This window comes from Somniosus microcephalus, chromosome 11 (genome assembly GCF_052327205.1).
Source record: "Somniosus microcephalus isolate GS21.2 chromosome 11, FLI_Smic_1.0, whole genome shotgun sequence".
Lineage (NCBI taxonomy): Eukaryota > Metazoa > Chordata > Chondrichthyes > Squaliformes > Somniosidae > Somniosus > Somniosus microcephalus.
The window spans coordinates 207,046,282-207,059,539 of record NC_140997.1 but is presented as its reverse complement, the minus strand read 5'-3'; the positions used below and the strand labels follow the sequence as shown (position 1 = coordinate 207,059,539).

The 13,258-nt window shown below is 43.0% G+C and overlaps 1 protein-coding gene across 2 annotated transcripts in view; it reads left to right on the top strand.

Annotated features, from left to right (window-relative positions):
* slc6a11b (solute carrier family 6 member 11b) overlaps positions 1-13,258 on the top strand; it is a 220,431-nt gene that overhangs the window by 160,531 nt on the left and 46,642 nt on the right. For both annotated transcript variants that reach the window (XM_086001774.1, XM_086001773.1), the window contains exon 8: positions 12,447-12,550. In XM_086001774.1, coding sequence (XP_085857900.1) covers positions 12,447-12,550 — 104 coding nt within the window. The remainder of the gene's footprint in view (positions 1-12,446; positions 12,551-13,258) is intronic.

Genomic DNA, 13,258 nt, shown 5'->3' with positions numbered 1-13,258 from the left:
TAGCCACCCCTCACACTCACTCTCATCCAAGTCCAATCATACCAGCTAACAACACACAAGGGTAGGCACTTGGATATTTTAGCCAATGTTCATGTGAAGTTTCTGTTAGTGTGCTGTCAAACACTGAAATCTTTATTTTCAACACTTTGCGTTCTTGGACAGATTTGTGTGAACCTTTGGGAGTGGCTTAGTGAGTTGTAGTGAATGCTGAGACATAATGGTACCCCCCACAATGGTGATGAGTATGAAACTAATGGCTTGGGCATTGCAGAGATGCTTTATGGTGTTGGTATGGGGTGGTGCCAACCTGATTCATCATGTGGCAGCCAGGCTGTACAGCATCAAGTGAAGTAAATCTGGCCATGGTGAAGCCATCCCTGGCCTCCCGGGCAGCAATGTGGTCGGGTGCTGATGCCCTGTGTCCTGTGCAGCATCAGGTGATTGCGATTGCGGAGAAGGTTGGTGCTGCTGGTGTTGAGGCTGATCGTGCAGGGATTCTGAGGACCAAGGTGAGATAGTGTCAAGGGCACCGATGCTGATGTAATAGATGGCAGGTGAACTTGAGATGACAGAAGCGATCTGTCAATGGTGAGAGAGGTTGTTCCAATGAGGTGACACTGGATAGAGAGTTTACTCCAAACACTTGCAACCTGCATAAAGCTCAATCTGTCTTCCAAATGCAGTAAGCAACAGCTTCTGAGCTTGGAAAGTGAACAGATGTGAGATGAGAGCTTTTATAGCACATTTGCAGCTGTCAAGTAATGAGACAATTCCATGGTCATACAACTCCCGACCTCCTTACCTGACATGATCCTCGAGCAGCGTAGACCCTGTGGGCAACCTCGTAAAATGTTAGGGTGAGCTCAAAATACTTCTTAATGGGCTGTTAACAAGGTCATAATGACCTGAATTGCCTCTCTCGCCACTGCATGTCGGGTCTGTTCAGTGCTGACAGACCCGACATCTGGGAAAGGCGTGTGGCGGCAGGTTGACAGTGGGGACCAGACCCGCTGTCAAAATAAAAAATTTCCCGCCCGACCCACCACCGATTGCGCCCGCTGAACCCCCGAAAAATTACCCCCAAGGTCTCTGGTAGTATAACTGGGCTACTGCCAACATGCATGTAAATAAGCTGCGGCCAGCATACATGTAAATGCAACAAAAGTCTGTCTTCATTTCTATTCATTTCCTCCATTCACTAATAATATTAGTAAAAGAGTTGGCTTTAGTATCGAGCAAGTTTCCCCCCTTTATATACTTTGTAATACCCAGAACTATCATTAGTAAAGGGAGAAGAATATATCCCAATAAATGGCTTGTGGTGAGCTTTGATAATGAGAAAAAAAGAAAAGAAAGGCTTGGATTTCTATAGCGCCTTTCACGACCACCAGACGTCCTAAATAAATGCTTTACAGCCAATGAAGTACTTTTTTTGAAGTGGAGTCACTGTTGTAATGTAGGAAACGTGGCAGCCAATTTGTGCACAGCAAGCTCCCACAAACAGCAATGTGATAATGACCAGATAATCTGTTGTAGTGATGTTGATTGAGGGATAAATATTGGCCAGGACACCGGCTTAACTCCCCTGCTCGTCTTCAAAATAGTGCCATGGGATCTTTTACGTCCACCTGAGAGAGCAGACAGGGCCTCGGTTTAATGAGGATGTATTTGTTTCCACAGACTGTTTAAAGTTGAAGAGGTAAAGTGTGATTTAGTCGGAGAACTCTGTTCTCCGCATAAGAAAAATAGTGCGGTAGACTGCATTTCAGTCCTTAAGGCTTGACTCATTACTGCATCTATCACATTGTAATTAGAACAAATAAAAGTGTTTTCTTGCAGCTATTTACTAATAAAAAAGGAAGCGTTTGCAAACATGCAGAGCTAAACGTGAATCTGATATTTGAAATAGCACACGTGATATAGTCAACTGGTGTTGCCATAGAAAAGGTGATAATATGACTGTGATTTATAATTAATTCTTGTCCACTGCTGCACTCTGAGATTTCAACATCTGTAGCTGCAGCTGCCTCTTCTCCCTGCACAGAACCCATATTAATGGTTCAACAACTCAACTGTTAAGGAATTTAACCTATATTACACAACAGCAAAGCCTAGTGTTATGTTTGTGTCTGACCTTTGGCTTTCTTCACGTTACCAAGCTGCTATCACCTCCAGACTATGGGATGCTGTCCTCAAGTTGTGTCTAAGCCTAAAGCCCTCACATGCCGTCTGTTCAGTACAATCTTTACTTTGTAGCCTGTCGTTTATTTTCATAAAAAGCACAATCAATAGCTAATGTTCTTGTATCATATCTTTACCTTTAGACCACACAAGTGCTCCCATTCTACCTCATTTTTCTAACATTATTTACATTAGTGATGGACAGTTTGTTTCACAGACTATTATTGGAAAGAGACTATAATTGCTTGAAGGAGCTGGTAACTAGTAGCCAGTACTCTTTGGATGAAGTGTGCAGCTCCTGGGGCTCCTGAGTTGCTCAGTGGGTCAATGCACTTTGCGATGTGTACTGCAGTCATCTCAGAGTTGAAGAGCATTGAAAATGCACCCATGAAAGGCATCAATCATTTTCGCATTAGTCTTCCTAAATGAAGGCTGAACAAATTCTAGATTCAGTCAATCTACGTCATACAAATACAGATTAATAAGCATGTTTTGGTAGTCGACAATAGAGATGTTGGATATTTTAATTGCTGACTATCACTTCATTTTAGAGGCAATACATCATGCATCATTAATCTATTGGGATTCTGTGAGGGGGCTAATTAATTTAGTGGATAAATATTATCCAGCAGACATAGAATATTATAATATTCAAAGTATATTTGGATTGTGGTATCTTGATTATAGCATATTTCAATTGGTATACTTCAATTAGGGTAGGCTTAGATGGTGTAGAAGTGCCTTACTTCTTAGCTCTGGGTAATGACTCAATACACACTTGGATTCGTCAGACGGACAGGCCTTTTATTTTACTTCTCTTGCAAGGGGAATCAGCACCTCCACTCAAGGGGTGAGGCTACTATTCCAATGATACAGTGTAAACGTTCTATATTTATACAGTGTAACAAACAAGTTTGATTGAAATCCCTTTGTTCCTCTATCAGGATACATTTTAGATTAATCATCAGGTAGACAGAAGGATCCTGGACACATAAGTCAACCGTTAATCTATAACAGGGCATGAATCGTGTAACCGGAGGTCCTCTTTAATCATATATAAGGGAGGCAAGCTTTGCTTTCGGTCACAAGTTATCAGGTCATTGGTACATCAAAGAAACTCATTATTCCACTTCTACATTCTCATTAGGTGGGCAGGCATCTGTTCTTGGCTGTAGTTCGAGTACGTGCAATAGCTCTAGTTACACATCGACACTTGCCCAGTGTCAAGTCTGAAAACTTTTACCCAGCAAGCACTTGAAATTAACCCCTTATATCATGTAGATTTCCTCATTCCCCCCTTTTGTCCTTTCTAAGGACAATCTATCTCGCTAAGTTTAAGAAACTCTACATCAAAGGTCTCACCCTTAATATCCTCATATTCAGACATTATTGGTACTGGAGGAGTTGACGCTAATAAGGAAAGGACTTTTGTACACAATAAAGCTTCCAAAATTTGCTTTCCCAATGCTCCTCCCCATCCTGAAATCCAATCCCACATTGACCATGGTTCAGGTTGACGTAGTTTCTCTACGGCCTTCTTTATGTGGTTTACCAGATTGGTGATCCAATTTTGTGGTAACCAGGGGTATGCTCTATGCCCACAGATGAAATAGGTGTTATTATAGGCTTCAAATTTGTTCCATATCTGGTGCATCATTCCTATTCCGTATTCTCCTTTCCAGATTTTTTTGCTAGTCAAATTTTGTACTGTGGACAGATTCCACCATCCCCAATAAGGCCATTCGATTGCACCTGGTGGTTTAGTAGTAGTTTTAGTCAAAGTGTAGTTACATTTGCACTTACTCCATCTATCTTCTTCTACTATCTTATCCTGCCTAATCCTAAGACTCAGGGGTTGATACGGGGGTACCTGCATAGTGTGATCCTGAAGCTGAACCTTCATAGTCTCGTTATAGCATATAATATAAAAGAAATCACTGTTTAAAAGTACACATTCTTCTATGCATGGTTTGCCCTTCAGGGGATCTGGGTAAATCAATATGGCAGTTTCAATTATCGTTGACAAAGAGAACAGTCTTGTTAAAGTCCAAATCCAGTTCATCTTGGCAGTGTATTATCTTCGACTGATGCCTTCTTACAATGGGACGCGTGTATCCATGTTGGTCGCTCCTTTACTTTTACAGCGGTGTTTGTGGTCAGGAGTACTTGGAAGGGTCCCTCAAATCTGGGTTGAAGGCTATTCTTTCGCTTGAAGATTTTTATATAGACGTTATCTCCTGGCTCGAAAGTATGGCACTTTCCTTCAGCGGGATCGACCTGGGCTTCCTTCACCTGTTGATGGAAACTAGAAATGCATTTGGTTAGTGCAATGCAATAACTCAACATATCTTCCTCCATTTTATGAATGTCCATTTGTTTAGCTGTTAAAGGTGCCGAAAAAGGCAATCTTTGTGGTCTTCCCATGACGATCTCGTGAGGCGACAATCCTGTAATTCTGTTGGTAGCAGACCGCATTGTCATTAAAGCTATGGGTAACAAATCAACCCATTTAAGTCCAGTTTCTTTACACAGTTTTGCAAGCTTGTTTTTCAGCATCCCATTATATCTTTCCACTAGTCCAGCCGACTGTGGATGATAACTACAATGAAGGTGCTGGTTAATCTGTAAAGCTTTGCATAGTTCCTTAATCACTGTTCCCGTAAAATGGGACCCATTGTCACTTGACAGTTTTGCTGGTATCCCAAAGCGAGGTACAATGTCCTTCAATAAACATTTAGCAACAGTAGTAGCGTCATTCTTTCTACAAGGAAACGCTTCAATCCATCTTGAAAACATATCAATAATAACTAATATATATTTAAAGCTCATACATACAGGTAATTCAATAAAATCCATTTGTAAGTGTACAAAAGGGCCCATGGGGTTTGGGTGGGATGCGGGCTGTACCTTCTTTATTTTCCCTGCATTTATGGTCTGGCAGATAGTACAATTTTCATATATTTGTTTTGCCAACTTTGAGATTCCTGGTGCATACCAGGTCTTGAGGATATAGTCCGCCATCCCCCCTTTGCCCGCATGGGTGAATTTATGAACACATCGGGCAATTGGTGATAGTAATGATTTGGGTGCCACCATGCGGCCGTCATGATGAACCCATAAGCCGTCAGTGTTTTTAAAACAATGATTAACAACCCATTCCTTTACTTCATCAGAACTGGCCCTATCTTGATGGGTCAGCACATCATCTAAGGACGGGGGCTGCGGTATCTCTGGCTTTTCACTAACAGGGAAGGCTGAAACTTGTCGTTCAGTACTTGATATAGCTACTGACTTAGCAGCGCTATCTGCAGCAGCGTTTCCAAGCGCAACCTTGTCCAAATGCCCCGTGTGCGCTTGGCACTTAATAATTGCAATCTGTTTACGTCTCTGAATAGCTAGTAAAAGATTTTGCACTTCTTGTGCATTTTTAATCTGGGTTCCCGAGGAAGTCAGGTAACCGCGAATTTTCCAAATTTGTCATGCTCATGTCTTCATTGTCTACAATAACCAGTCATTCCTAGAAAATGCTTCATTTCTCTTTTAGTTTTTGGCAACGATGTGTTGCAAACAACCTTTATTCTATCCGGCGTTAACTCCCTGTTTTAACAATGATTCCATCACTGGCTCAATTCCTTTTTCTGCTTTCTCTGACAATGGATACTGTGCAGCTGGATTAATTGTAACTTTATAGGGCTGTGCAGTCTAATAGTTAGGAGGTATTTTAAATCTTGTCCTGTTTTGTCATTGCAGGCTGTGCAGTGCAATTTTGAATGCCATTTCCCTAGTTTCAGGGATTCCTGGTATTGTTTAATGGAGCTTGTAACGAATCCCCACGCTCCTAACAGACTGACAAGTTTGGGACTCAAACTTGGGTCGGCAATTTCCCATGCGTAAAGAACAGGGTATTTTATTTCTGTTACTGGGTACGCATATGCCTTATCTACTTGGATTTCTACCGTTACTCCTGATGGGGAGCAAATGATTGTAGCATTCATTTTGCACAGCAAGTCTCTTCCACATAAATTCATAGAGACATCTCCTGATAACAGAAAGGAGTGTTCTTCCTCAAATTCTTCTACTTTTACTGTGAGGGGAGTCGATTGATTCAAGCGTTGTAGTATTCCAGCCAATCCAGCTATCGGGGTCTTTTTCCCATTAATAGGCAATCCTTCAGAATATCCTTTCCCTAACACTGAAAAGGTTGCTCCTGTATCTACTAAAATGACATAGGTCTCCCAGCTATTTGCATTTTAACTTCAGGTTCGCTGCATGAATTTAAAGAAACAACCGGCATTTGGTGGTCTGTGGCGCCTGGGGCTGCTGGTGTCAGTCAGTAATTCTAATCTCTATTTCTCCTAAATCCCTGTCCGTTTGTAGGGTAACCTCCTGACTGGTCCGAAAAAGGGTTATGGACAGTGAAATTAGGACCTTTATTCTCTAACGGAGGTCCATTATTGGAGGTTTGGTTCTGACAATTTTTCGCAGGGCATTAGTTTGCCCAATGTCCGGGTTGTCCGCAATTGTAACAATTACCAGATCGTCCATACCCTCTTATTCTACCACGTCTTCCTCTATATTCCCCTCTATTCATCCTTCTATAGTTACCTTGTTATCCTACCATAATAGAGGAGAAAGGTGTTTCTTCGGGGTAATTTTTTTTTTTCTGACTCAACAAACATAGAGGCAGTCTTTTTATCTGGCTGTTCTCTATTTCTCTCTTGTCCGTTAAACATTCCTTGAGGCAAGTAATTCTTTCTATGTTAAATGAACCATCTGCGGGAAAGGGTCTAGTCTTATTTACAGTCCATTTGGACCAATTTGGTAGGTGATCAATGGATGATTGACCAGTTCTTTAACATAAAGGCTGCTGGCGTGCCTTTCTCGGGTGGCTTACTGGCGCTAGCACTCATTTTAGCAGCTTAAATGGTTCACATAAAACAATCTAAACTCCCGTGACAATCCATGATCTGCGTTGTACGCCCCTACAGATCAGATTAATAAACTATACATACGTATAAAACTCGAGGGTTCTCAACCCTCGTGGAAGGTATTTCTAACTGGGGAAAATACTGAATCCACAATAGCTTAGTGGATCATGTAAAAGACATCACTATTTTCTCAACCATACATTCCGCCGCGGGACTCACTTCCCCGGCTTGGGTCTTTTCCAACCCCTTCTGCAGTTTTTTTTTCAGCTTAAATTTTTTAGTTAAAACATACAACAATTCCGTAACACTCTATGATCTGCGTGGGACGCCTCTACAGATCAGACATGACTAAACATTAATACATATAACAATAAACAATAAACAATACACTTGTTAAACAACAACCAAAGTGTTACTAAATCCCCAACCTATGCAGCCTTACTGGACAAAGCTGCAAAGTTGATTGATAATAACAAGTAGTTAAATACTCACTCTCATAAACATTAAACATTGACACTGTGTTTCAGACATCCGCCCACTCTTCTCTCTTTTTTTTTACCCTATTCCCTTTAGCCAAATCTTTAGCAAAAAGGGCCTTCAATTTGTCCCAGCTAACTTCAAGCTCTTCTCTCCTTCTACCCTACTCCCTTTAGCCAAATCTTTAGCAAAAAGGGCCTTCAATTTGTCCCAGCTAACTTCAAGCTGGAACCTTGCTAGTTCAATTTCCAGTAAATCGCTAGCTCCTTAGTTAATCAAATTCCTGACTTAACCTTCTCTCTCAGCAAGCTGGAACCTTGCTAGTTCAATTTCCAATAAATCGCTAGCTCCTTAGTTAATCAAATTCCTGACTTAACCTTCTCTCTCTGGTACCTTTATTTCAGCGCTTCCTACAGTCCTTTTCTGCACGATCCTGTTCGCGGGGCGTCAGCGCCTCATGGCTGGTCCTCTGTTCCGTTTCTGAAAGGGAAGCAGTCACAACGGCAGTTTAACCCCCGAACCTTGTGAGTCAATTACCCGATGGCAGTACTGTCCAATGGAATAAACAGACTGTGCGCAGCTATGCTTCTGGCAGGGAAAGTCCCAAAAATGTGGCAAAACACCACCTTCGGCCGATGGGATTTTCCCAACCGAGCAACGTACTCGGCGTCTGTTAACTCACCAATTGGTACAGCAAGCCATCTCGGTGGAACCTCCAAATTGTAGAAGTGCCTTACTTCTTAGCTCTGGGTAATGACTCAATACACACTTGGATTCGTCAGACGGACAGGCCTTTTATTTTACTTCTCTTGCAAGGGGAATCAGCACCTCCACTCAAGGGGTGAGGCTACTATTCCAATGATACAGTGTAAACGTTCTATATTTATACAGTGTAACAAACAAGTTTGATTGAAATCCCTTTGTTCCTCTATCAGGATACATTTTAGATTAATCATCAGGTAGACAGAAGGATCCTGGACACATAAGTCAACCGTTAATCTATAACAGGGCATGAATCGTGTAACCGGAGGTCCTCTTTAATCATATATAAGGGAGGCAAGCTTTGCTTTCGGTCACAAGTTATCAGGTCATTGGTACATCAAAGAAACTCATTATTCCACTTCTACATTCTCATTAGGTGGGCAGGCATCTGTTCTTGGCTGTAGTTCGAGTACGTGCAATAGCTCTAGTTACACATCGACACTTGCCCAGTGTCAAGTCTGAAAACTTTTACCCAGCAAGCACTTGAAATTAACCCCTTATATCATGTAGATTTCCTCAATGGGTACACTTGGATTTTTGTATATCTGGATCGTAGCATACTTGGATTAAAGGATACCCGAAATATAGTATATTTCTAATGTAGTATACTTGGATTATAGTATACTGTATATGGATTCATATACTTGGTTTATAAAATACATCGATTTGTAAACTTGTATTATAGAATTTTTGGATTTGTATAATTAGATTGTAGTATGCTTAATTATAGTGTGCTTGGATTATAAAATACTTGGATTTGCACATTTAGATTATAAAATACTTGGATCCGTAGACTTGAATTATACTGTACCTGGAGTGTAGAGTACTTGCATAATAATATACTTGGATTATATTATACAGATTTATACTGTATTTGGATTTGTATAACTGAAATCTCAGAGGTAAAGTTTGACATTTGAGGTTATTAAACAAGATATAGTACACAGAATTCATGGCATTTTTGTGGTTGGATTATAAATTGGCTTTGGAGTACAAATCAGAAAACATTAAATGTGCACAGCTCTGTCTAGGGACCAGTGGAAGTCTATCGGAATATTTTCTGGCTCTGTGCTCTTTACTTTATTCATCAGCGATATGAAAGAGGGTCTTTTTTCTCACCAATTTTCTCCTCTCCATTCCTCTCCTGAAGGCAGTGGACTTATCACTGGAGAACAGTTCCACTGTACCCTCCAGTAACTTATCCATTATTAATTATTCATGTGTGAGCCTTGACAGTGAATGCCAGGAAGCTATTTGACAATGGTAGTCGTAACAGCCAACACTGGATCTGTCCTCACCTGGAGTCTACATCATTACATAAATTTAAAACAGAAATAGACAGTTTCCTAGAAGTAAAGGGTTACGGGGAGCGGGCAGGAATTTGGACATGAGTCTAGGTTCGGATCGGACATGGCCCTGTGGGTAGCGGAGCGGGCCCAGGGGCCGTGTAGCCTGATCCTGCTCCTATTTTGTGTGTCTAATTCTGTTAGATTCAGGAGATGGTTCTGTGATAGTAGATTGGCGGTTAGGATCAGATCAGCCATGATCTTATTGAATGGCGGAGCAGGCTCGAGGGGCCGATTGGCCTACTCCTGCTCCTATTTCTTATGTTCTTATGAGTCCACGTACGCACCCTTTCAGCAGGGGTTGTTGGCTAGCAGTCAGGAGCAGGAACTATGACTGATTTTCCTTCGCCAAACTAGCAATGCTAAGACCAGTGGTAGCAGCCACACTGCCTTTCTGCCTGAGATCAGTTACTTAAGCGCCTACCTTCCTACTCTGTGTGGCTAAGCCACTGGAAGAGCAGGAGGAGGGGAGAGGTAATAATAATTATTAAGTTTGCTGATAACATTAAAGTATTTGGCCATATGACCCATGGGGATTTGGACAAACAAACAGATGGAGTAAGATATATCAGATCAATTGTGAAAAAGTGTAAATGAATGCACATTGGTACATGAAACGTGTATATATACAATGGTTGTTAGCAAAGGTGGAAAGGGGAAAAGAGTTAGGTGGGATTATCAACCATTTAGTAAAGCACCCAATCTATATTAAGCTATTAGCAGCAGCACTAAAGGAAATAGTAAGAATGCTCACAAGATTATTTATTTCAAATAAGTTAGTTCAATACTGAGGAACACATTGGTAAATTTGTATGTTGATTATGTACAACCTTAGGCATCCTAATATGACTCTGTCATAACATTGGTAAATGTAAGAATGTAAGAATAAATAAACACATAAAAGATCAGATGATATCGAGCAAATTTGGTTCCAGTTCTTTTGAGTCCATGGGTGTGTCACATTTGGATGCAGTTGGTCATGATTGATTATAATGTGGTATTGTAGAATTATGCTCACTTACTTTGGGGTCATGGAGAAAATGTTGTTTTCTCTTAGAAGCTTCACTCGCAGTCATTTACCTCCCATTGCAAATTACATGAATTAAGAAGTGTCCGTGACAGAGCCAATTGCAAATTGTTTGTGGAAATCAACAGGATAAATTGTCTTTTTTGGATCCGTAATTTCTAGGTTCACATTTCATGAACTTCATTTGAGTTCAGAGCTTTCTCTACATGTTGTACAGTGCAGTCTTTTCATTTCCATGGCATGAACCTGTAGCTCTGAATTTGTGGAACTCTTCTCCAGGCACAGGCCTAGAAATTGAGTTGACGCCGCGCCAGGGCTTTAGCGCCGGAAATTTAGCGCCGGCGCTAATTCCCTTGCGCGCGCCAAAAATTCAGTAGGGCCGCGCCCAGACGGCTGCCGGCGCTACTGGCGGGCGTGAGCGCCTCCCAATGGGCGCTGAGTGCCGAATTGCGGCGCTAATCCGGCGCTGCGGCACCCGATGCGGTGCGGCAGGCTGGGGAAGTGCAGGCCTCCTCCTTCAGTTAAGGAGGAGCTGCCTGCACCCGCCCGCTGTCCGTTCAAATATTGAAAAAATGAGCCCGGCACCTCGGACAAGTGCCGGGCTTGCAGGCCAGACGCATCTGTTCCGCGGGGGGGGGGGTGGAGGAGTCCGGGGAGGGAGGTGCGGGCAGGCAGCCGACGGGAAAGCGGCCGGCCGCCGCGCGACCTTAATGCGCCGGCGCTAACTCGGGGAAGACTCGGTTGCCAGAGTCTTAGTTGCGGCTGCCACGGGCGAGGCGGCCGCAACTGAATTTCGGCGCTGGGGCCCGTCGGCATGGCAACCGGGACGCTGCGCACACCGATGACGTCATCGGTGCCGGCGCAGCGCTACCGGCTTAACGCCGACGGAAGGGCCCCACTCAATTTCCCAACTGGCCATAACTCCGGCGCTAGGCCCTCTAGCGCCTCAAATGCGGCGCTAAGGCTACTCAATTTCTAGGCCACAGTGTCTTGCGTGATACAAGCATGATTCGCAGAATCAGGTATCAAAGGTCAGCATGCCTGTTTCATGATACTCCCAATTGTGCAGCCATTACAATTGGTGGCTGAAAAACTCGAAGCACTATAAATCACTGGGTTTATAGGTTCTGTAACGTCACAATGCCAATATTATGTCATAAAATAACATATTTGGTTCTAATGTTGGGAAAAGAAATCAGAAACAAACCCTACATATGTTATGTGATCATAAACTGGTAGTCATTACTTATTCAGAACTTTGCTCTTTATCTGATGGCTTGTGTAAATGTTGGCCCCGATTTGAACTCTAGGTGGGTAGCGAGGTGGTTTGGAAACTCACCTGCTGCTTCAGAAATGAGACCCAGGCTATTTTAACTCCTAGGCTTCATTTATATCTTGCCAGCTGAATTCCCGCCTGAAACGGGCGGGAAGCGGAGGAAAATCGTGCTGCCCGGAGGCTGCCTGCCAACACAGGTCGGTAGTGGGATTGGATTCCTGAATCATCTCACGGGGATGTTGTATTCAAGATGGCGGGGGTGGGTGGAGTCCAGAGCAGGGGAGGCCTAAGGTTTCCTTGGGCCCAGAGGAGCTGAAAGTGCTCCCTGCTGCTTTAATACTTTGATAGTATTGCTGATGATGGCCTTTTTTGGTTCTTTTTTTTAACATTTGGGTACTGAGTTTCTTCTGTTATTGAAGAATATTGACAAGTCTTCTATTTCCTTGCAGGTCTGGCTGGATGCTGGTACCCAGATTTTCTTCTCATATGCAATCTGCCTTGGATGTTTGACTGCACTAGGAAGCTATAATCCCTATCATAACAACTGCTACAGGTAAAAGAGTAATTTGTTAAAGTGAATTTTTGAACATTCAAGGCACTGGCTATTTTTCAACAATTGTTATTCTGAATATACTATTTTTTTATTCGTTCCTGGTATGTGGGCGTTGCCCTTGAGAAGGTGGTGGTGAGCCGCATTCTTGAACCGCTGCAGTCCGTGTGGTGAAGGTACTCCCACAGTGCTGTTAGGGAGGGAGTTCCAGGATTCTGACCCAGCGACGATGAAGGAATGGCGATATATTTCCAAGTCAGGATGGTGTGTGACTTGGAGGGGAAGTTGCAGGTGGTGGTGTTCCCAGGTGCCTGCTGGCCTTATCCTTCTAGGTGGAAGAGGTCGCGGATTTGGGAGATGTTCAAGAAACCTTGGCGAGTTGCTGCAGTGCATCTTGTGGATGGTACACACTGTAGCCACGGTGCGCCGGTGGTGGAGGGAGTGAATGTTTAAGGTGGTGGATGAGGTGCCGATCAAACGGGCTGCTTTGTCCTGGATGGTGTCGAGCCTCTTGAGTGTTGTTAGACTCTTGATTTGTGCCTTGTAGTTGGTGGAAAGGCTTTGGGGGAGACAGGAGGTGAGATATTCGCTGTAGAATACCCAGCCTCTGACCTGCTCTTGTAGCTACAGTATTTATGTGGCTGGTCCAGTTAAATTTCTGGTCAATGGTGACCCCAGGGTGTTGATGGTGGGAGATTTGGCGATGGTAAT